Raw genomic sequence first — 24,931 nt, forward strand, 5'->3', positions numbered from 1 at the left:
TTGTTCCTTGTTTTGTTAGAGTTAAAATATTCCCCTAAGATATAATTACTACAATGTGCACCTTAAGTTTCTAAAATAGCAATAATCCCCTAAGATGTGATTCAAATCAATATACAACTTATTAAATCAAATAATTCCAACTTATTTGAAAGTTGATTTTTGCTCAGTATATTCTAACAGAAAATAATAAATTTGTATAAATGCATTAAATTTACAGAGAAGTATTTGAGACATTTGTAAATATCAAAAATAGAAATTAATATAGATATAACATTTTTGAAATTTAACGGTAATCCAAATTCTTATTTCGAATTTTGATTAAATCATTTAATTTTTCTAAAATTTATATTTAAAAAAGTTAAATTAATATGTCGTTACTAAACCGACTCTGGACAAAGAAATAATTAATACAGTGGCCCCAATTTGAGACCTAGGTTTTCGGCGATTCCCCCAGATCTTCTGATTTTTCCATCAGCCTCGTCAATTGTAAGTAAACTTACGTCTCTTTCTTTATCAACTATGAATCAAGTGGTGCAATTTCGTTTGTGTTTTAAAAACCCTAATTTCTTCTGTAGTTTCATCTGTTTGATATGAGTTTCTAGCGGTTGTGTTTAATGTTCTGGATATTTGATTCTTTTTTATTAAGCTTGTTTACGCATTTTTTTGTAAGTTTGGCATCTGTGATTATTGACAATTTTTAATGCTGTATCAGGAAATAAAATGATGGAGGAAGACGATGATTATGTTGATTATGTTCCAGTGGCGAAGCGTAGAGCTATGGAAGCTCAAAAAATACTTCAGCGTAAGGGTAAATCCTCGGCGTTGGAGGAAGAGCTTGAAAAATCTAAACTTGCTGAAGCCAAGCCTAGCTTGCTTGTTAAAGCATCTCAGCTTAAGCGTGATCAACCTGAAATCAGTCCCACGGAGCAGATTGTACAACAAGAAAAGGAGATGATTGAGCACTTGTCTGATAGGAAAACGCTGATGTCAGTTCGGGAATTGGCAAAGGGAATAACATACACTGAACCTTTATTGACGGGATGGAAGCCACCTTTGTCTATTCGAAAAATGTCAAAGAAGGCATGTGATTTAATTCGAAAGCAGTGGCATATTATCGTTGATGGTGAAGATATTCCTCCGCCAATTAAGAATTTCAAGGACATGAGGTTTCCTGAGCCCATTTTGAAGAAGTTGAAAGCAAAGGGGATCGTTCAACCAACTCCCATTCAGGTACAGGGTCTTCCAGTTATTTTGTCTGGTAGGGACATGATTGGGATTGCATTTACGGGCTCAGGCAAGACATTGGTGTTTGTATTGCCAATGATCATGATAGCACTGCAAGAGGAGATGATGATGCCAATTGTTCCAGGAGAAGGGCCATTTTGTCTAATTATATGCCCATCCAGAGAGCTCGCAAGGCAGACATATGAGGTGGTAGAACAGTTTTTGATACCAATGCAGGAAGCCGGTTATCCAGAGTTGAGGGCATTGCTTTGTATCGGGGGAGTTGATATGCGGTCACAGTTGGAGATTGTGAAGAGGGGCGTGCACATTGTTGTTGCAACTCCAGGGAGGTTGAAGGACATGCTGGCAAAGAAGAAGATGAATCTGGATAACTGTAGGTGAGCTGACTTAGTCCCACGGTTCTAACTGCGTCGAACTTTAGAATAAGCTGCAAAATTATGAAGTCTTGAGTGGGTAGTTTCACTTTTGCACTTTTATGCACAATGCTTATTTCCTCTCTAATTAATGGAACTTGTGTAGGCAGTCTTTGTTGTCAGCCAGAATGTTTTCAATATTAACCTATGTTTTCTACTTAAAAAGATTGTAAATGTTTAGTTTATTGCAAGAAAATTTCATGTCCTTCCCCAATCCTTTCTATTTCATCCTTTGAACTTTAAGTTTGGAATTGGTTGGTCAGTTGTTATACATGTTGAGATATAACTATGTACATCTATTAGCATTCATTGTAAGATGTTTCCATTTATATCTGCCTTGTTGAAGGATTACTTATATATTATTGTTCCTAGGATATATATGTGGTTTGTTTTGATAATATGTAATGATATTAAAACTGCGACCTTCATACTACAGATATTTAACATTGGATGAGGCAGATAGATTGGTGGATCTGGGATTTGAAGATGATATAAGGGAAGTGTTTGACCACTTTAAAGCTCAACGACAAACTCTTTTATTCTCTGCCACTATGCCTACAAAAATTCAGAACTTTGCTAGAAGTGCTCTGGTGAAGCCTGTTACTGTCAATGTGGGAAGAGCTGGAGCGGCAAATCTTGATGTGATTCAGGAAGTTGAGTATGTGAAACAAGAGGCAAAGATTGTATACCTTCTTGAATGCCTTCAGAAAACCCCACCTCCTGTTTTAATATTTTGTGAGAACAAAGCTGATGTGGACGACATTCATGAATATCTTCTGGTGAAAGGAGTTGAGGCAGTGGCCATTCATGGAGGGAAGGATCAGGAAGACAGAGAATATGCCATTTCGGCCTTTAAATCAGGCAAGAAAGATGTCTTGGTTGCTACTGATGTTGCTTCAAAGGGTTTGGATTTTCCTGATATTCAACATGTCATTAATTATGACATGCCTGCTGAAATAGAGAATTACGTTCACAGAATTGGGCGAACTGGTCGATGTGGAAGGACTGGGATTGCAACAACATTTATAAACAAGAATCAAAGTGAGACAACACTTCTTGATCTTAAGCACCTATTGCAAGAAGCAAAACAGAGGATTCCTCCTGTTTTAGCTGAGCTAAACGATCCGATGGAGGATGTAGAAGCAATTACAACTGCAAGTGGGGTTAAGGGCTGTGCATATTGTGGTGGGCTTGGTCATCGTATCCGTGATTGCCCCAAGTTGGAGCATCAGAAAAGCATGGCAATTGCCAGCTCCCGGAGGGATTATTTTGGTTCTGGAGGCTATCGAGGAGAAATCTGATGTACACTTTCCCGTTATACATGTCTTTCGACGTGGTAGCAAACCTTTTATTGAGTCTGCTTGTGCTTTCTAGTATAATTAGTTAATAAAGAAGTACTATTGCTTTCTTGTTTGTTCATGGTTTAGGAATCTTTGGATTATCATCCATTTCAGCAAATTTAGGACTATCATTCTCCCAACAGTTCCTTGCATGTTGGAGGTGAATTTCTGCGCTTGTGTAATGTGCTAACATACCAAATTAATCAATTAGAAAGTTTTTGAGTTGTGAAAAAGTATTAATATGCAGTAAACACCAATGCTAGTAGGCTGCAATCTAGTAATTGAACAAGAAAAACGAAAGCCCCATTTGGGAATGGATGCTACTGCTAGCTGAAGTGCATATTTGCTTTGTGGACAGTACAAGGATTTGACTCTTCTTGTAGAATTTGCGACAGGCCAATCCCCATTATAGCCTTCTGTATTAACATCAAACAAAGTGGTCTGAGATTTCTTTTTTTTTGGTAAGTAAGTAGTCTTAAATTTCGATTATATGAAACAGTAATTGCAGTCTTCGAGGCAAATTCATTACCTTATGTGAAGGATTGACAATCAAAGATCCATCCGAAGATTTCAATCCTGTCATGAGGTTTCTGAGGCGCTGGAAATGGTGTATTGTCAGAAACTCTTGATATATTTCATTCACCAACCTTGTCCTCTCTTCTATGGTGTCAACCAATGTTTGCTTCATAGCTTCAGTTTCATCTTCAAGAATCTTCAATCGTTCCATCAGTTGTTCGATTTCATTTGCCTGTGAACTATCCTGGCCTTTGAAGGAATAATTGAATACTTTACCTCTGGAAAAATTCAACACCAATTTCTTCCCAGCCTCATTGGATCTTGAAGCTATTGAATCTGGGATAAATTTATTAGAAAACTGCTTGTTCTGTTTACTCACTAATTTAGAGCCATCATAAGTTGTACATTTACTGAATCTAGATTGCTGATTTCTCCGGGAATCAACTTCTAATTCTTGTGGGGTGCTTTCCATTTCCTTCTCAACCAAATCTTCTCAGGAATCTGAAAGATTATAAGAATGTTCAGTAACAAAGTCTGCTGCGTCATACAGCACCCATTTGATCTATCTGTTGTGTAAATAGGCAAACATAATATTCTGAATCAATATTGGCAAGCAACCAAGGATACAAAAGGCCAGTAAAATTTGATATTAAGAAAATGAAAAGACAGGTGAAACTTTGTTCTGACAGTTTGATGAATCACAAGCATATTCTGCTTCAAAAAATTGATGGTATCGAATGATGTTCAAACTTCGAACAACGACAAGCATTCCAAGTTTTAAAGTAAAATAAAAAAAATGACATGTATAAATTGGTTGGTCAGCATGATGATAATGTAAAATAAAGGTTAATTACCAGACAAAGTTGCAGTCTCCATAGAGGACATTATTCAAGAGATTTTCTTTTCTTTGCTTATCTTCTAAGAGATGGAGAGAAAAAATATTGCAGTGTCAAGAGGAAGGGAAGTCTTCTGATTTGCTTTTTCTCTCATCATTTTGTTTGCTTTTATTGTCATGAGAAATTACCAAGCACTTGCACATAGAATGTCTTCACTCTAAATTCGGTCTCTACTGCTATTGGTAGCCCATTTCGGCTTATTTTAACTTTAAGTTACAATTAGAGTTGGATTTCAGAGACTGGCTTCTGATTTATGACATAAAAGAGGCAAAATTTTGGCTCTACTAAAGAGAGTCCTAGATTCATGGCTCCTGCATCATTCTAGTTATGTAATCTAGTGTAATTCTAGGAAATCTAAATGAATTTGATTCTGCAAAATTAATTAATACTTTCAGTGGGGTCACCGGCTCCCACTGGCCCTTTAATATGTCCGATGAGGGAGAGGGGGTCCAATGGTCCATCATCATTCTCTGCCATATGATAAAAGTATGGGGTTATAGCTAAAGCACAACACTAACAAACCTGAAGCCTGATTTCCGCATCTCTTAATTGAATAGTTCTGTGTGTCTCACAGAAAGTGATTTCGACAGATGGATGCATGGAGCAAAACAGATAAGCTTCCATTTGGATGCAATTATAGGTTGATTTGACCATAGGAAATTTGAAAGCTTGACCCAAAGATTGGCCTAAACGGTGAAGGATTAAAAATCATTAACAAATGTCTAGGGGTTCGAGTGACCGCAACGTAATATACCACAACACCTGGGGTTTACCACAAAGGTTCCCCATGTTAACCAAAAAAAAAAAAAAAACTTGCAAGCTTACTGTAATACACACATAACTTGTTTCCTTATTATTCATTGAGTTCAAGGAACATAAAAGGATAATACAAGAGTGTGTTTCTATATGATTTGACCTGTTCTACATAAGCATGCTTTGATATCTCTTTTGTATGTTTGCCTTGAATTAAATCCAGAAAGAGAAGGATCCCGAATTAAGATCAAGAACAGTGCAGGATTTGCTTTAGTCAACTGGAACTTCAACATCCATGTTTAGGCCAGAACTTCCGAAAACCTGGAACAGATAGAAACCAATGAAAATTGTAATATTTTAAACAATTTAAAGTAACAACTGAAGCAAATTCAGCTGAGGTAAATGGTGATCCAAATAAAAGTAGCTCTTCAAACAGGGTTCTTGCTAATGGGTAAAAGTTTACGATGCTCTCATTTTGTCCATAAAATCAGCTAAATTGTTTGCTTAATTGCTATCCTTGCCAGATAAGAGAAATTTCCAGTAAAGCCATTTCACTTTGTCATCCTAAATTATCTTGTCCTTTGTGCTACTATCAGCTAATACAAAAGTGTAAAAAGAATTGTGCATTTCAAACTGTAGCCTTCTTCAACAGTTTGTTATCGTTATTTTTTCCCAAACAATGGAAATAAGTATCATTTCGCTTATTATCACAGCAAGGATGTATAAATTAAATAAGATATAGCAACTAAATTAATATGTCTTCTACTTCTTCCCATCCCTTTTACTTGCAGAAACAAAATTTTCATAAAGAATAAATAAATTTAAAGCACCTTAATGAAGTCAGCCAACGTTAAATAAGAGTTTCTTGTATAACCCGCTTCCTTGAACACTTGAGTCAACAAGACTTGCTGCAAAGCAGAGAAGGTGCAGGAATTTGTCACAACACATTCCTATGAAAAACTCATCTTTTCTTTGTTTTCAGAGTAAATGAGCAAAAAAATAATCAATCCAAGATATTTTTCAAACAGTAATTGTACTGATGCATAAGAAACAAGGTGCAAAGATGTTATCAATAAATAATTAAAATTAAAGTAATTGTTGAACATGTCAGTAAATCTAGAAACTAAATACCTTACTAGATAATTTTATCTTATTCACATCATCACATGCCACGATTTTCAATTACAAGAATGAAATAAAATGAGCAATTTGCTTCTTTAATATATTATAGCATCATAGAAAATTTGATTATGTAATTCAAGAAATGATTTACATCAAAGGCTTTTAAATGCATCAGAAATTAGAAGACTTCACAACCACAAATATTTCCTAAAAACTTTGTTGGTCATTAAAATTAGTGCAGAACACAATAACTGAGTTAAAAATTATCAATGAGCTATTAAGCTATCAATCACTACTAATATGAATCAACATATACAAAAAAACCACTGATAATTTCCTGTATTAGCCAATACATTTTGAATTTAAGCATATTTGATTATCCTGAACTATTAATTTATTATCATAGTTCAGACAAACATCATAATCCAATGCTTTCGGTCAGAGTATACGACTAGACCACTTTATTACTAGACAAATTTCTCCAACATTGTAGTATTTTTCACATAGCCGATGAGTTCACTTCTAAATAACAAGATTCTCTGTCAATGAAAGGCATGTGTCATTTTTAAAATCTCTTTCAACCTTTAAATCTTGGTGTGGATGATAGGATAAAATAAAAAGGGAGAGACTGTGGATCCTCAGTAATACCTCTCTTTGCTCATCAGTCATAAACGAACCAGACAAATCCTGCAGTACTTCCACTATGTCATTGAAAGACACCTTTCCTTTACAGTCTGAGTCATATACTTTAAAAATAACTGAGAGGAGAAACAGTATGCAGTGTTGATACAACATCATGGAGATCAAAGCAATTGGTATCCTCAAACATACAGTAGAAAAGTAATAGCCTAGGTAGTTGAGATTAGTATACCACCTCGGTTGTCACACTGAGCCAGTAACCAATAAACTAAGACTATGAATGAAACATAAAATGTCTGCTAAGCTTGTAAGATAACTAAAACTCCCAGTCAAAGTCTCATTTACTGATTGCTTATTATTCTTTACATACATGATTAGATGGTTCTTTTACGTATACAACCTGATTCTAATCTTTTTATATAACATTATCCACTGAATTAGTTTTTGCATCAAATTTGGGAGCTATTATTATTCATTATACATTAAGAAATATTTCACTTAAGATTTAGCATCAGACGATTTACTTATGCCACAACACAACTTCCAAAACTATGTAATTTAACCCCACACGTGCATTAAAGTCGTTAAATGCTGAACAAAGTCAAGGTTATTAGCGCTCACGTTCAACTTTTTGCAGCATACTAGCTTTAGAACTAAATGCAGACAAGAACGCCACAAAATCCTTAAAATTCAGCCCATCCACCATGTTAAGCAACCTCTGCATAACCCCAAAAAATTCTCAAATTAATAAACTAAAACAATCACTGAAACTCCATCAACTGAACATCAATTAATATTTACCTAAAGAGTACCTGAGAAAGTGGGTTCATAGCAAATTCAGGCACAGATAGGAACTCATCAGCAGAGATGAACCCTTTTGCGTTTCTATCCAGCTGGCAGAATCTCTGATACAATGAAACTATTTCTTGCTGGGAAACTGGGCGAGTTTCAATTCAAAAACACATTAAGTTGTCAACTAAAAGATATTTAAAAAAAAGAGAAACGCAAAGCATAAACAATACAGAATATACATACATAGATTATGGCAGTGGCGTTGAACCTCTTCAATATCATATTGGGTCAGCATAGATGAGGCACTCCCCATTGATTCTCACTTCAAAACTATAAACTGTGAACAATAGAAAACACACCCACCAATTTTTACCAACAATAGACAAAACCCATCAGACAAAACTCAAAAATGAAAAGATGAAATTTCTCATTCTAGTAACTTAAAAAGCTTCAAACTTCAATAAATAACAAGCTCAATTAACTTTAAAAAGCTTCAAACATTGAAAAAAAAAAAACAAAAGCGCTTCTCTTTCTTTAACGGGGTTTCTCACCAACCGAACGAAGAATATCTAATCGTACTCTAGTTAGTTCCCCACAAATATATATAATAATAACGATAAACCCAGATTTTGAAACTGAATTGAAACTGTGCAACTGTCATAAAGTGTATATATGAACACATACACTGGTTTTGCCTTTATTTTCTGACCTGAAATCTCTCGAAAGTCAAAACCAAACAGAGCAATAACGTTCGGGAGAGGCAATGGGCTAAAAGCGAAGATAGGAATGAAGAAATAGAGATAAATAGAGTGACTTTGCCATCATCGAACCACTGGAACAATCCAAAGGCCGTTTTATTCTGTAGTTGGAAAGGTGACGACGAATTTCACGTTGTTTTAAGGCCAAAGCACTATTTTCCACCCAAGTATCCTGCAATCTCAAGTTTTTCAACTTTATCTTTGATAATACCAAATATCTACCTATTAACAGTTAAAATTAACAAAACTTTAACTCTTTAAAATTTTATCCTTTTTTATCTCTTAAAATTTTATCTCTTTTTGTCTCCCTAAACTTTAAAAATTAAAAGTTTCTCCAGCGTAAGTTTTAAAAAATGACAGTTTCATCATAGGATTTCGTTTTAAAATCCCTGACGTCATCTTTAGCTCTATTGTTAGCGCCCTCTCCCTTCCGAAACATCCTCTCCCTCCAACTGTCTCTCTCCTCCCATTTGAATGTCCAATCGATATCGAAAGAACAGTGGAAGAGGAAGAACTTTGTCGGGGAAGACGAAGTTCTTCGTCTTCCCAGAAGAAGACCTTCATCTTCTCAGACGAAGACAACAACTTTGTCTTTGTCTGGAAAGATAAAGAGTTTCGTCTTCCCCAACAAAACTCTTCGTCTTCCACTGTTTCTCCGACGTCGATCAGACGCCCAAATGAGAGAAGAGAAACTATCGGAGGGAAAGGATGTTTCGGGAGGGAGAGACCACTGGCAATAGCGTCGGAGATTTTAAAACGAAAACCTATAGTGAAACTACCATTTTTTAAAACTTAGGCTAGGGGGGACTTTTAGTTTTTAAACTTTAGGAGGGCAAAAAGAGATTATAATTTAGTTTATTTTTAATATTATAAAGAAAATAATGATTTTACCTTTATTATCGTTAATTTTAACTACTCACGGGTGGATCTTTGTTATTATCAAAGATAAAGGGGAAAACTTAGAATTGTAGCATATCTTGGGTGGGAAATAGTGCTTTGGCCTTGTTTTAATTGATTTTTCTATGACTCGCGGTGAAATTGAGTTTCCATGCGTTGTGGACTTAATTTTCTATAGTTATTTAATATTATATAAAAAATATTTTTAAAATATTAAAATATAACTAAAAAATTGAGTAATATTTAAGTCTTTAAATTTTATTAATCTAAAATTTAATAAGATACATGTAAAATCACGTTGTCAATTGAAAATGAAGGAACGTGTTTGATGCTGTAGTTTTGAAATATAATAAAATGCAAATGCCGATTTCATCAATGCTTATATTAAATTGGTAGGTTTATTATAAATGTTAGCGTATAATGCAGTACTTTTTGGCACACTACACGACACAACATATCTCATTTTCTATTACAATCACCGACCCTTTGGGTGAGTTCGATGGAAGGGATATAAGGATTATTTTAATAATATATATTTTATTAACTTCTTAATTTATAAATAATAAACAAATTTAATAATTTTTATTATTAATAATAATATGATAATTAATATAAAAAAATTTGATTCATGATGTAAAATAATTAATTTATTTTTTATTATTTACGTTATTTTATTTAATTTGTAAGTTTTTTATTATCAATAGGCCAAAAACTTTATTCGCATTCAAAACATGTTGTTATCTCAAATTTTTACCATTTAATTTTAAAAACTTATTTATTTTAATTTTAAAGATAAAATCGTTATTTTATCTATAATATTAAAATAAATTAAAATTTTATCTTTTTTTTCCCTCTAAACTCTAAAACCTAACAATTTTTTTTCTACGCCAAGTTTTAAAAACCCCTCTAAGGTTTTGTTTTCAATTAACAAAATATTGTTAAAGTAATATTAATTTTGTTATAATTATATTTTTATTTATTAATATTTTAGTTAAAAAATATTTTTTTTATTAATCTAATAAGTAATATGAAGAATATTTGTATCTAAAGACATTTAAATAAAATAATATTTTAGTGTTCTTATATAACTTTCAATGAAACACAATAATGATTTATATTTATCATTTTTATTAAATTTTATCAAATATAATAATAATTTATATTTAATAATCTTGTAAATAATTTATTTACAATAGTTTTTATTTTTTATAATAAAAAATAATCAAAACCAATCACACCTTTAATTCATTTTCTGATTCCAAAAAAGGAAAATCTTGATATAAATTCATTCAATTAATATTAAATAAAAAGTGTATGAAAACAAAATAAAAAAAATTATTATTAATGTTAGAGTGGTTCTACTATTAATAAAACTATGTTTATTAAGTTTAAATGTCTAATTAAATACTTAAATAATATATTATTATATATTTAAATATTATTTTATTTTTAATTTAGAATCATTTAATTATATAATAATATATTATTATTTTTATATCCAATTAAACATATATGACATTACTCTTTTATAATATAATTAATACATTATCATTAATATTAATTATAAATATATATATATATTTTTTAATTTAAAAAAAAATATTTTTGCTTTATCTGTTGCTTCGAATTAATTTTTCAAAACAAAATATCTTTAAAATGATATATGAAAATTAAATGTTTAACTTCACTTTTATTTTGTTTCTATAATGTATGTCTTACAATGTTTACATTTAGAATGAGTTATCTTTAAACGTTTTTTCCTCATTTAAACTTACAAAAATGAGTTATTTTTAACCGTTTGACTACTTTTTTTTTTTTAAATTTAGAATATAATGAGTTGTCCAATTTATATCGAATACTATTTTAAAATAATCAATTGAATAAACTCATTTGATCCGGATTCATTTTGATACGAATAAAATAAATATAATAATTAGAAGCAACAATTTTCAATGTAACTTATTAACTGGATATGATATAATACGAAAAATATTGGATTAGGATTGAGTTTTTTAACATAAAATTTATTTTAGATCAACTCAATACCACTTAAAATTAAATCAAATAGTATTAAAGTTCATACGAAAGTAATTTGATATAGCATAAATTGACTCAAATATTTTAGAAAAATGTTATTTTTATAAAATTTGTTAGGGATAAATTATAGAAATATTAAAAACAATATCAACAATAGTTGAAATCTTTATAGATTATATATAATTTTATCTTTATATAAATATAATTACTCATATTGGTTTGCATTTTATTTAAATATTTGATTTTATTATTAAGTAATAAAAATTTAATTTGGTTAGTAAAATTATAGATGTATTTTAAAAGTCATACACTATGAATTTTAAATATTTATATATTATATATTGTTGTACTTTTGTATAATTATAATTACTCATATTATTTTTTATTTTTAGTTAAATATTTTATTTTATTATTAAATAATAAAAATTTGATTTAATTGTCAAATTATTGACGTGTTTTAAAAGTCTTTAGTATATAAATTTTTAAATCATTTGTCAATAAAACAAAATATTATATTGTGTGTTTTATTAATAGTAAGTTGAGGTAATTTGATGAAGAAATTAAAATAATAAAAATACTTTAAAAAGTAAAAATAATAAATAATTTCAAATCAGATTAATTTAAATATTAAATGGTTGAATTATAGTTAAAAATTTTGACATAATTCTAAATCGGATTGAATTATAGTTAAAAATCTTTAATACAAAATCTAAATTAATACGATACGAATACAAATCGATAATATGAACTGTCAAGTCTAATAATAATTGAAAAAATATAAAAAAGGCATTTAAAAAAATTAATTTAAAAAATTGAAAATTGATTGGGAAGGGTTGAAAACTTCATAATCAAAGATTGAGATTCAGAGACTTGAGAAAAGTGGCAAGTAGACTGTAATGTGATTTTGCGAATTCAAAATAAGTATTGGGATAATATATATAGGAAATTAAAAAATAATAATAATGGCTAGTAGCCATTGGATGGAACGCGGGGTCATTGCCCAATGGCTTCCTGCCAAAACTTTTTATTATTTTTTTAATATGTGAACAGTTGCAAACTTGGTCAGATCGATCTACGGGCCTGATGTTAGAGTTTGGGTCCTAACCTCTCAGCCCACGGGCCTAGGGCACGAGCCTTGCTTTTATATGATTGTGAAAACTTGCAAATCACCATTTATCTAGTTTGTTTTGCTTCTTTTTCCATACCAGAAAAAATCTTTTCACTATATCCAGACTTGCGGCTCGGTACAAATGCTCATGAGGGGACGCAAACCTAAATCTTTCAAAAACAAATCACAAACTAAATTATCATATGTCTTGTCTATAGACTACAGGTTTATGCAATGATAAAAATCATACCAAAACCAGTAGTTTAAAGCACTATATAAGATGTCATTTTTGGGATGATGAAGTTTTTGAAATGGGTAGTAAACTTTTCTTGATTTTTCTTCTGGTGTAAAAACAGATGATGATGCTCTTGTCCATATCACTTTTATCTTGTATCAATCAATCAACTATACCTCTAAGGTGGGAGAAAGCTACAAAATACATATCATTCCAATTATTGATAACAAATATCTTGAATCGCACAACACTGACGCGTAAAGTTGTTGGCTTTGAGAGTGCGATAATGCTGCCATCCTTTTCCTAGTACTAATCAGTGACCTTCTCATATTGTGCAAATCTCACCAACAACTTCTCACTTCCTAAAAGCTATTGTAATTCTGCAAACAGCATGGCTCAACTTTCAGTTCTTCCGGCTGGGGTTTTGCTATCTAAGCGTGTCCAGGAAATGGTCCTGGAAGGGCAAGAACCACCAGCTCCGTATGTTTGCAGAACTGATGATAGACTTCAAGAGGTTGAAGCTCCATTTTCTATGGTGCCCATCATTGACCTTAGTGTTTGCGCCTCATCGACGCCTGGCGAAGAGCAAAAGAAAGAACTGCACAAGCTCAATTCAGCACTTTGCTCATGGGGTTGCTTTCAGGTTCAACAGTTTTAACTTAGTGAGGAAGCGAACTAGTTTTTTGAGTTAAATGTTCTGTTCTGTAATATAATAACATAAGTTCTTCTCTTGCGTTATGCATTTCAGGCAGTGGGTCATGGGATTTCCAGTACTTTTCTAGATGAAATTCGCAAAGTTTCAAAGGAATACTTCAAACAGCCAATGGAAGAGAAGAAGAAACAAGCGAAAGGAGTTGAAGATTTTGAAGGCTATGGAGCTGACCCTGTGCCTGAAGAAGGTCAATTTTTGGATTGGTCTGATAGGCTCTATCTTGAAGTGTACCCAGTGGATCGAAGAAATCCTAAATTATGGCCAGAAAAACCAGAATCTTTCAGGTGCTTTCATGCTCTCCATGTCTCGAGTTAATAAATTCACATCAAAATGACACTAGAAATTTTCTAAAATCTTTGCTCATCCAATTTCTTGAGTTGTTTCTTTAATAGGTACATACCTGATGTTAATTTGATCGTTTGGCAAACGTACAGAGGCATATTAGAGGAATACTCCGTTAAGATGAAAAGGGTGACAGAACTCACTTCCAAAGCAATGGCAAAATCATTAAACATAGAGGAAAATTGCTTCTTGACACTGTTTGGAGAAAAAGCACAGTACCAGGCTAGGTTTAACTACTACTCGCGTTGCCAAAGACCTGATCTTGTTCTCGGCTTAAAGCCGCATTCAGATGGATCTGGATACACCATTATAATGATGGATGAAGAGGGTCTGCAAATCCTCAAAGATGAGAAGTGGTTTACAGTACCCAAAATCTCTGAAGCTCTCCTAGTTCTCATGGGCGATCAAATGGAGGTATGTATTTCGGTTAACCTGTTTCATCTAAAATTGCAGTTTCATTTATTATCCAATGACTTGCAGATAATGAGTAATGGGATATTCAAGAGCGCAGTACATAGGGTGGTGGCTAGCTCAGAAAGGGAGAGGATTTCCATGGCTGTTTTCTATACACCTGAAGTAAACAAAGAGATTGGACCAGAAGACAGCTTGACCAATGAGGAAACATCAAAATTATTCAAGAAGGTGAAAAATTATGCTGATATTCACTGGGGATTCTACCAGAAAGGAGAGAGAGCACTTCATGTTGCAAAAGTGTGATAGTGAAAAGTTCTGTTGTGTATGTTTTGCACGATAATAAAACTATGTATACAAACAAATTAAACAAACTTATCTTAAACCTTAATGAAATCTCTCCTTTGCATGCTTTTTGATGATGATCCTTCATTGGTATGATATCGTATTGCCCTAAAAAATAGCATTCAAAATTTTAAACTATGTCTCAAAAGATCAAACTTTATTATACGTTTTCAGAGTGTATCTAGTACTCTGCAATTAAATGATGTGAAATTAGAGTATCTGTATTACTTTTTTACTGATAGATGCTCCATTGTCCTTGGGTATGATACCTGCAAATGCTCCTTAGCTTCAAGTAAGACCATTCCACAACACACAGATGTCCTTTTTATCCTAGGAAGTTCTACATTTTTTAAGATGACTTTGATCTCAAATACCTATGAATTATGTAAGGTGAATCATAGAAGCACACAACCCAAAAAAGAATTTAACTTTCATTTTCCTAAAATGAAGTTTTTCATTCTATGGCATACATAACATACTTGGCCACTCTTGAAAACTTCAGCTTCAGGCCATTAACATTCTTGGAAGACTTCCAGGACGGCTAAGATGAGGGAAACTGAATTGAAGGTGAAATTAGAGCAAAGCAAAGCAATGAACTTTTGCCAACATGAAAAGAAAGCATTGAACAGCTTCTGGTATAATTATCTGCAGAATAGGCAAACCAACGGGAAGATAAGTTACACAAGTATAGTTCTTTTCCCTTTCATCCAGGTCTCAGCTAAGAAGACACTGACAATGAACGACTTTGACATATCTGAGAGAGTAAAATGTTCGGGAATTTCACAATGAAAACACCTGGTTCTGATATCTCCTTTTCTTACAATTATGAGAAAAACTAATGTTTAATACTGTACCGCTAGGATTCAGACCTTATTTCCATTCTTTCATCTGCAACGATCTGTGTCTTCAGGGATTTATCATAATTTTACACAGCCTCTCCATCTCCTATTTCCTTCAACCAGAGCTCATCTCCCAGACCATTTAATGGAACACAGCCTCTCCATTCTTCCATTTTTATTCAATCGGAGATCGTCTCCAAAACCATTTAATAGAACACAACCTCTCCATCCTATACTTCAATTCAATCAGGTCTTCTCCAAACCATTTACCAATTAAGGGAACCAATAATCAACACAAGTACAGAACACACAATTTAAACCTAGGAGAACCGAAATTCAGAGGTACTTCTACACCAAACCTCTCACTAATTGAAACCTAAAGGAATGATGAAAATTCAGAAAGCAAGTCATTGAACAATTTTCTCTAATAGATGCATTATCCTTTACATTCTGGTCTTATGACTTATATATACTGGTAAGACAACTATAATACCTATAAAATGAAAAAAAAAAAAGGTCACAAAATGAATATATTGTAAAATTCACCGTCCTGTTTAAGATCTTTCAGATCTTTTACTCTCCTCATCATGAGGTTCCACCAAATCATCACCACCCCGAAGTAACTTCATTGTCGACAAAAATCTATCCTCTTCTTTAGAATTCAAAAATAGCTGCTTTCTATGAACCTGAAGCAGCCGTCCAAACAACTCCTTCTTAACAGACTCAAAGGCCATATCCAACCTCTCTAGTTGCTCCAAAGAATTCTGATTATAGATAAACAACCCGTAATACAAATCAAAGCTATCGCCTTTCGTATTCTTCACCAAATTCAACAATGTTTCATATCCTTTTGTGTTAATTGGCGAAGACTCAACTCCAAACCCTCCAACACTCTCCCCATTGTGTGCGTCACAAACTGTGACCCTGCCGCGTACTTATCATGTTCAGCACAGCTCATCTCTACCATTCTGCAACCTTCTTTGGCAAAAATGTTAAGAAACTTCTCCACCCGCCTCAATCTTTCTTCATCATCTCCTATTCTCACCTTATCATACACAAAGGGAAGACCAACCCACGAATCTTTACCACTTTCTGGACCAAACATCGGATGTGTACACAAGATATCAAACTCCTTCGGCAAATACTTCAAGAAAAGATTCATAGGGAACTCTTTAACCGAGAGAACATCAACAAAAAGTGTACTTCTTTTCAACCGCTGAAATGGGATAGTTTTAAGCACACTTTCAGTGGAAAGAATGGAGGTAGAGATGAGAACTACATCAGGGTGACGTTCACAGAGGTCGTCAATGTCGGAGTAGAACTGAGCGTTGAATTGCTGAGCAACATGAGAGTAGTCTGAGCGAGAGTGAACAAAGAGAGTATGATTTTGGCTGGAAAAGGCCTTGGCCAGGAACTGGCCAAAATTGCCAAATCCGATAATGGCAATTTTAAGAGAAGCGGATTTAAGGTGCTGGTAGCGTAGATGGGATTCGTAGTCGAAAGGCTGCGCGGCGTCAAGGGCTCGAAAGGAAGGTAGGCGGGGGAGGAGGGGTTCAGTGATTGCGGAGAAGGGAGTGGAAGGCAAAGAGCGGCGAATAGAGAGAGAAAAGAAGGGAAGAAAGGGTGGCGATGCTCGCGGGATTAGAGAGAGAGGATATGTGGTGGAGATAAGCATTTTCCTTGGTTTGATTTGTGGCTAAGTGGAAAGAAAGAAAGAGAATTGTTCAAGTGTTGCAGAGAGGAAACAGTGAAGAAGACTCACGGGCAGTGTAGGATAACGGGTTTAACGAAATTGAAACGTCAATGATGAAACGTGTTTTGTTTTTTAAAGTAATGAAAAGTGTACTTGTTTTCAGACCCTCTAAACTTTAAGATACTATCACAAAAGCCCAAATGGTACAACTTTTCTTTCTTCTTCTTCAATCTTCATCTCTCCATGCCACTCCCTAATCCTCTCTTCTTCATCTCCAAACATCACAAAATCAATGACTAAATGAAACCCTAACAACCAGCACCCTTCAACTACAATCAATGTAATTCTAATTATAATTTAATTATAAAAGTATGATTTAATAGAAATCACATTGAATTGATATGATTAAATAAGAATCGTATTGTAATTATACAATTAAGTATAAATCATATAATAATAGTATAATTTTGACTAAATAACACCATTTATTTATTTTTCTTCCATTTATTTTTACAACCCTGATAGTATGGATCTGTTTAAGAAATATCTATGTTAATATGCATCAGCCTTTTGGACTTTGGGAAGGCAATTAGCATGCCTTTCTCATTTGTTTAGTTTAAAGTTGAGCATAAACTTACTTTGAAGTCTTTAGTCGATCCGATCATTCCTACCTTCCCTTGAGTGTAAGGGAATTATCCAATGGTCAAGCTCACTTTGCAATAACGATATCTTCCAACAAGATAAATTTCAAGAAATTGACTAAAGATGATAATTGTCTGCATATGTTTGTATGCACCTAACTAGATTTAAGATATATTTATGGTTCAAAGGAGATAACAAGTAGTTAAAAAAAGAATATTTCATCCTCAATCTCAATCTACCACTAATTCGATGTGACAGTGTTTTCACTTATTTAAATCAGTACTAAAACTAAATTATGATTATGTAAGAAGTTTTTTAAGTCAAGAGTTTAAACTATGATGGGTTCTTCAAGCATTGATCCTATTCTGAAGTGTTTTGTTTATTGAATTTTATAATAAGATTCGGTCTTTGTTTGATGGACATTAAGATTGACAATTGAAAGAGAAGAAACGGTAATCGTATGCAGTTAGCATTAAAATCTAGCAAATAAATTATTAAAAAAACAATTTCATTATTTTAATATTATAATAAAACTATGAGTACCTACTTTAAATATATAAATGAATATATATTTGATATATATCATTATATGATTAAATAATTTTAAATTAAATATAAAAAAAACTAATCACATAATAATATAAATAAGTATATATTTATTTATATACTCAAAATAGATTCGTATAATATTATCCTTAATATTATCATAAGAGCATTTTCATATTTTCTATGCGCTTCTCTTAAAATGTAATAGAATTTCCTTCAGACTGATTAAAAGTGGGATTTCATCATCTTTTTTACTTCAAAGGTGGTACTTGTCATTTTTGAATATATCAAGTGGGAAATAGTGATTATCCCTTTTTATAAAACGTCCAGTGGGCAAAGTTAGATTTATAATACCCGTACCAAAGTAATTTCCAAAGACTTGCGTACGTTACTTGGTTGTTGCGAGTCTCTTTCATAATCAGTATGTGGCGCTGAGAAGGACAAGAAAGAGGGGGCACGGAACCCTTCATATTAAGCAACACAAATAGAGATGATTTTCTGGAGGGATAGCATCACAATAAGTACAATCAGTTCCCTTATTTAATCAGAAACTAGTGGTTCTCAATCACAGGCCTCAAATTTTGGGAATCAGCAACTCATATAAGAGAGAAAAATATCAAATCAATAGATAAGCTCATTCTTGCTTAAATGGAGTCCAAATGCTTTTTTTCTTCCATAAATGGTGACAGATGAACCTTACAGGAAAGTTAAAAATGGAAGTTATTCTACAAGACTACAGTAGGACAAAAATTAAAGACCCAAAACGCCACGACTCTCACGGAAATGTAAAGACTGAACATTATTTGCCATCAATCTAAATCATCTCTCAATTATCATCGTTATCCCCGCTTCAAACAAAATGTTCACCACTAACCAAACTAACTTAGAAACCCCATTACTGTGAAGCACAAAATTTAAATCAAGGGTTGGTGAGGATACTAATATTATGGGTGAAAGCAAAGTCTCAATGGGTTGATGACCCTCTTCCACATTGTATTTTTTGGTTATCCCCCTCAGAAGATCTTGAAAAGCAGGCCGCCATGAGTGGCAAAGAAAGGAGCAAACACCAGTGATTCAACAGCCATGAGCTTGATAAGGATGTTAAGTGATGGGCCTGAGGTATCCTTTAGTGGATCTCCGATGGTGTCACCAATCACAGCTGCTTTATGTGGTTCTGATCCCTTAGGTCCAAGAGTCCTTGCGTGCTCAGAGGCACCAGCCTAACAATGCAAAACAATCATTATTTACAAACGAAAAAAAAAAAAAAAAAACATAAAGGATAAATCAGATTTTAACATTTTGGTATACACTTACCTCAATGTACTTCTTGGCATTGTCCCATGCACCACCAGTGTTAGATGCAGAAATCGCAATCTGTAGAAACAAAAACAAGAGAGCAATAGGTGTTATCATACATGATTTCAAAGATATAAAAATTTTTACCTCCTGGACAATATACATAGCAGATATTTACCTGGACACCAGAAACAAGGGCACCTGCAAGCACACCAGACAATGTTTCCACACCAAAGAAGGTTCCCACAATAAGGGGTGTTAACATTACAAGAGCACCAGGGGGGATCATCTCCTTGATGGATGCATCAGTGGAAATCTTGACACAGGTGGCATAATCAGGTTTGGTGCTGCCATCCATGAGACCAGGGATGGTGTTGAACTGCCTGCGAACCTCCTCAACCATCTTCAAAGCAGCACTTCCCACACTCTTCATAGTCATGGCAGAGAACCAGTAAGGAAGCATAGCACCAACAATCAAACCAATAAAGACCTTTGGGGTCAAGACATCAACATTAGAGATTGCTGCACGGCTGACAAAAGCACCAAATAGAGCCAAGGACACCAGTGCAGCTGATCCAATTGCAAATCCCTGAAGCCAAGGAATTACTCAAGTTAAATAATGTATTATAAACTGTTAAGCATCACACAATGAATATATCTTGGGCTTCCACATCAAATTATGTTAGCAAAAGATAACAGAAACAAGCACAAAAGGAAATGAGTTTACAGAAATTTGTGAAACTAGTCAACATTAGTAGCACCCACAAAAAGGATCCAAAAAAGAGAAACAAAAAGAAACCCATTCTCCAGGTCATATATACTCCAAAAGAATATCTTAGTACCTTTCCAATGGCAGCAGTAGTATTCCCAGCAGCATCAAGGGCATCAGTTCTCTCACGAATGCGGTGGCTCATTCCAGCCATCTCAGCAATACCTCCAGCATTGTCACTTATGGGACCATAAGCATCAATGGCCAAACCAGTGGCTATAGTGCTGAGCATTCCAAGTGCAGCCACTGCAATACCATACATTGCAGCAAAGCTAAAACTAACAAAAATGCTGACTGCAATGGCAAAAATTGGAATAATTACGGATTTGTATCCCAAAGCAAGGCCAAAGATAACATTGGTGGCAGCTCCTGTCCTGCAGGAATCAGCAACATCTTGCACAGGGCTGCATATCGAGCAGACATACCATCAAGAACAAAAACTTGAAGCAATAATAAAAAGTCATCTGTTAAATTGTAATTTTTTCTCTCTTTTTCTTTCAATATTACCTGTATGCATTGCTCGTGTAATACTCAGTGACAAACCCAATAATAAGTCCAGCCCAAAGACCAACAGCCACACATAAGAACAGTTGCCTACAAAAGAAAAACAACGATAGTAGATAGATCAAAAACTCAAAAAACTTCTAAAAGATGTAAACATCTAGAATTTGACTAAGTGAATAAGTTAATCATTAGTGGCACCGCAATGAGTAGAAAATCCACTGCAGTTTTGACTCCGTATTTCAACAACTCAAGACCCATGTAAAACATTGCATAAAAATGTTTTGATACAGTTCACAGAGCAGAGCATGAATATCACAGTATATTGTTTTAGAGAAAATCATAAAAGACCTAGCTATGCAAGTCATCTCAGGAAATTTGGAGCCTAAATAGGCCCACAATAAGTGCATAAATACCAACACACATTTGGGAGCCTCACATTCCCACATCTGTCTCATAAACTAAATAAGCCAGAAATATGGAATGAACTACCTATAGATCTACAAATAGATCCGAAGAAACCAAAAATTTATATTAATGTTCAGAAAAAACCCAGACATTACTTTTTCAATAAAATAATAATCTTCCAACGAAGAATTATTTGGATTCATACCAGTTTTTCACGACCTTCTGAACCCCAAAATTGTAGATTGTGAAGGACGAAGGCAGGCCAATCCAGGAGACAATTGCAATTGCAATTGTCATAATAACAGTGGAGATTATAAGCTGCTGCTTCAATTTTGGTTCAATTTCTTTGACATCCTTGATTTCAGACCAATCAGTAGCAACCATAGTAGTGAACAAACAGACAATGATACCTGCAGAGCTAATGAGCAGAGGATATAGCATAGAAGTGAAATCATGGTTGATCCCAAAAGATGATATGGAAGCAACAACAAGAGCAGCACAGGATGATTCTGCATATGAGCCAAAAAGATCAGAACCCATTCCAGCAATGTCCCCAACATTGTCACCAACATTGTCTGCTATGACCTGAAAGGAAAACAATTTAACCATATTAGTAAAGCCCAAATCTCAAACTAAAACTCAATCTCAGAAATACTGTGTCGCTTACAGCTGGGTTTCTGGGGTCATCTTCTGGAATGTTTCTTTCAACCTTTCCAACAAGATCAGCACCAACATCAGCAGCCTTGGTGTAGATACCACCACCAACTCTCCCAAAGAGAGCCATGGAAGATCCACCAAGGCCATAACCAGTAATAGCCTCAAAAAGGCCTTCCCAGTCATGACCATAGTACAGCTTAAAAAGATTGATAGCAATGAACAGCACCAAAAGACCGTTTGCCGCAAGCAGGAAACCCATCACTGCACCAGACCTAAATGCAGTAATAAAAGCCTTCCCAACACCCTTCCTTGCTTCTAAGGTTGTCCTTGCATTGGCATAAGTAGCAATTTTCATCCCAAGGAAACCAGAAAGCAGAGAGGTTACAGCACCAAGCAAGAATGACACTGTGCTAAAAAGTGCAGTAGCAAGAGCAGGCTTGCAAGTCTTCTGCTGATCATAAGTGCAAGGTTGGCTCTTGGTGCTGAAGCCCTCCACAGAACCAAGAAAGAGGAAGATCAAGATTGCAAAGGCAACCATGAAAACTCCAACATATTGATATTCAGTAAAAAGAAAGGATGTTGCACCTGTTCCATAAACACATCCATAAGTAGAACAAAAAAATATAATATACTTCCAAACAGTCCCTACAATTTCAGTAGTGGCCAAGAACTGAAAAAAAAAAAAAAAAAAAAAGAAGAGTAAATACGTGGATCATAAAATCAACCTAATATAAATCAGATTAATGATGAGTAACTGAAATTGTAAACATGTTGGGAAATAGATATAACTTGCACCAAACGTTTGGTTTTGCTAGGAAATATCCTTATACAAATTGAATAGACTACAGCAGAAGAAATCAAATAATAGTTATTGAAAAAACAAAACAGTAGTAAATCCCGCAAAGCAATATTTAGTATTAACTGGTGTTAACATACAAGGGCCAAACTTAACATAAGATAAACACATTAGATCATCACAATTTCCAAGCTAAAAATCGCGCGATGTTATTAAAATCCCAAAAATATAATAATCTAACAAGTGCGTAATAAGGTATCGCATGTAGATTGCATGAACACATTATATAAAGTAATGGAATCATAAATTTAAAAAAAAAATAAAAGAAAAAAAAAACTGTTTCTCAACCCTTAAAAGATTGTCATCATTCCTCAACATTATGATAGCTTAAACGGCAGACGTCGAACAAATATGTTTGTAACATGTTACCAGTTACATGTTATCAGCTCAAAACATCTTACATGCTACATGTTATGAGCCTAAGAACCTAAGTACATGTTTAAAATGTTCCAAATCAGACAAAAATATCAATGGATCAAAACTAGAGTACTTCCAATTTTTAGAAAATTCTTAAATATGTTAAATACCACAGTAGAAGATGCAGGAACCTTAAAACAGTAATCCAGATCCTCACAAATAACACAATAAAATTAAAAAACAGCCAGAAAAGTCCAAATAAAACATATGCGAGGGAACACAGAAATCTAAACCAGATTATTTTAATAAATCCATATTTTGCGGTATAATTAAAAATAATAAAGATGCCCACCACGAGTCACTCCCACACACATACATCTAATCTTTAAGATCTATTATCAGTTTCACTCATGTGCAACACAGACTGTGACAATAACAACCAAAAGACAAGTTACATCATTTACATAAAGACAAGTCACAAAGGCGCCTCATAAATAACACCCCACCCATTATTACGACGTCGTACAAATAAACTAGTGACAAATTATAAGAAAGTAATTTAATAAAATTTCAATAATAATTTTTTAAAAGATGTAAAGAAAAAATAGTTCTAGATTTTTCTAACAGTGAAAAGTACAAAAGCTACGTCGTTTTTGCTCTAAAAACTTAAATCAAATATTTTCTTCCGGTAAAATTAATTTAAAAGAAAATCTGTTCCTGAACGTGTTCTTTTTTCAAACCCACCTTCTCAACAGGCAAACAACAAACAAAGCCGAAATGAAGTAACAATCAAATTTTTAGTCTAATATGTAACTTGACCCATAGCCACCGAACAAGCTCAAACGTTTAACAAACTTCAATTTTCCTCCTTTTTTCTTAGACACCAAACAACCACCAAAACAAAACGAAAAATCACACCGACGAATCACAGAACGACCACAAGTGAGCAACCAGATCTAGAACAAAAACCCTAAGATCTCCAAACTAAACAAGACCTCACCTTCAGAGATAGCCTTTTGAATTTCAGCACACTTGGCAACAACAGTCTGGTCGTTAATCCCTTCCTCTTCCTCGATCAAACAATCATTGAACCCATTTTTTTTGTCCTTGTTACTCAGAGTCCGCTCGTGCGTGACCTTCACGCGCGAAACGAGAGTCCACTGAATGAGCGAGAAGATGATGCCGACGACGGCGCAGACCGGCACCAGAATCTCGGTCCCCAACTCCGGAAGAATCGTCGGCGACCCCATAACGCCACAACTAAAAGAACGCAAAAGAAATGAAAGCAAAGGGCTCGTGAAGAAAGAAATGAAACGAAAAGAAAGTGAAGTTGTTCTAGTGAAAAAGGTTTAAGGTGGTTATATATAGAGTGAATAAGATGGAATTGACACGTGGCAATGAGCGTAATGTTAAGATGTGAGATATGCTTCTTAAAAGAGGTGAAATATGCACCGTTGGATTATTTCAGGCTTTTTAATCATATGATTAATGACCGGATAGCCCGTTTCACTTAATTTGTAATGACTTACAATTAGATTGGATAAGCATGAATCGTTGTTGTAAACTTATATATTTTGCTTTAGTAAAGTATTAATAATTTCCCACATTAGTATTTAGCAAAATATGCAAAAATCCTTTTTGCATAGGAGGGTTTTGACTTAATTTATAACAAGTTAATTCAAAATTATAAAAATATTTATATTTCCTTGATAATAAATATAAACACCTTTGGTTCAAGTAATTTTTTATTTAAATAATTTATTACCAAAGTTAGATAAAAGATGATATATGAGATAATCCAGGTCT

General features: G+C 33.8%; 4 protein-coding genes, 1 long non-coding RNA gene and 1 pseudogene across 6 annotated transcripts; 2 read left to right on the forward strand and 4 right to left on the reverse strand.

Moving 5' to 3' along the window:
• The first annotated feature begins 343 nt into the window (after nucleotides 1-343).
• Nucleotides 344-3,077, forward strand: LOC123211912 (DEAD-box ATP-dependent RNA helicase 35). Its single transcript, XM_044630884.1, has 3 exons — nucleotides 344-486; nucleotides 713-1,622; nucleotides 2,095-3,077. Exons 2-3 carry the CDS (start codon nucleotides 721-723, stop codon nucleotides 2,957-2,959), a joined length of 1,767 nt encoding a protein of 588 aa, XP_044486819.1. The 5' UTR covers nucleotides 344-486; nucleotides 713-720; the 3' UTR covers nucleotides 2,960-3,077.
• A 95-nt stretch (nucleotides 3,078-3,172) lies between these two features.
• Nucleotides 3,173-4,576, reverse strand: LOC123211913. Its single transcript, XM_044630885.1, has 3 exons — nucleotides 4,369-4,576; nucleotides 3,528-4,015; nucleotides 3,173-3,414 (listed from the first exon to the last, which is right to left on the reverse strand). The coding sequence occupies exons 2-3, from the start codon at nucleotides 3,984-3,986 to the stop codon at nucleotides 3,325-3,327; spliced, it is 549 nt and encodes a 182-aa protein (XP_044486820.1). The 5' UTR covers nucleotides 3,987-4,015; nucleotides 4,369-4,576; the 3' UTR covers nucleotides 3,173-3,324.
• A 661-nt stretch (nucleotides 4,577-5,237) lies between these two features.
• On the reverse strand, nucleotides 5,238-8,586 carry LOC123210877 (calcineurin subunit B-like). Of its 2 annotated transcripts, none has more exons than XM_044629367.1 (7): nucleotides 8,426-8,586; nucleotides 7,960-8,053; nucleotides 7,737-7,861; nucleotides 7,546-7,642; nucleotides 6,934-7,043; nucleotides 5,994-6,071; nucleotides 5,238-5,484 (listed from the first exon to the last, which is right to left on the reverse strand). In XM_044629367.1, exons 2-7 carry the CDS (start codon nucleotides 8,027-8,029, stop codon nucleotides 5,434-5,436), a joined length of 531 nt encoding a protein of 176 aa, XP_044485302.1. In that variant the 5' UTR covers nucleotides 8,030-8,053; nucleotides 8,426-8,586; the 3' UTR covers nucleotides 5,238-5,433. The 2 variants fall into 2 exon arrangements, with proteins under 2 accessions (XP_044485302.1, XP_044485303.1); XM_044629368.1 differs by having other exon boundaries at nucleotides 8,401-8,581.
• A 4,384-nt stretch (nucleotides 8,587-12,970) lies between these two features.
• Nucleotides 12,971-14,635, forward strand: LOC123211759 (protein SRG1-like). Its single transcript, XM_044630626.1, has 4 exons — nucleotides 12,971-13,394; nucleotides 13,500-13,747; nucleotides 13,898-14,219; nucleotides 14,286-14,635. Exons 1-4 carry the CDS (start codon nucleotides 13,143-13,145, stop codon nucleotides 14,520-14,522), a joined length of 1,059 nt encoding a protein of 352 aa, XP_044486561.1. The 5' UTR covers nucleotides 12,971-13,142; the 3' UTR covers nucleotides 14,523-14,635.
• LOC123211761 lies at nucleotides 14,503-15,034 on the reverse strand. Its single transcript, XR_006501470.1, has 2 exons — nucleotides 14,790-15,034; nucleotides 14,503-14,669 (listed from the first exon to the last, which is right to left on the reverse strand). It is a non-coding gene; the product is annotated as an uncharacterized LOC123211761 (long non-coding RNA).
• A 135-nt stretch (nucleotides 15,035-15,169) lies between these two features.
• Nucleotides 15,170-24,469, reverse strand: LOC123211760 (annotated as a pseudogene).
• Between the last annotated feature and the right edge of the window lie 462 nt (nucleotides 24,470-24,931).

The sequence above is a fragment of the Mangifera indica genome, chromosome 3 (assembly GCF_011075055.1).
Source record: "Mangifera indica cultivar Alphonso chromosome 3, CATAS_Mindica_2.1, whole genome shotgun sequence".
Taxonomy (NCBI): Eukaryota; Viridiplantae; Streptophyta; class Magnoliopsida; order Sapindales; family Anacardiaceae; genus Mangifera; species Mangifera indica.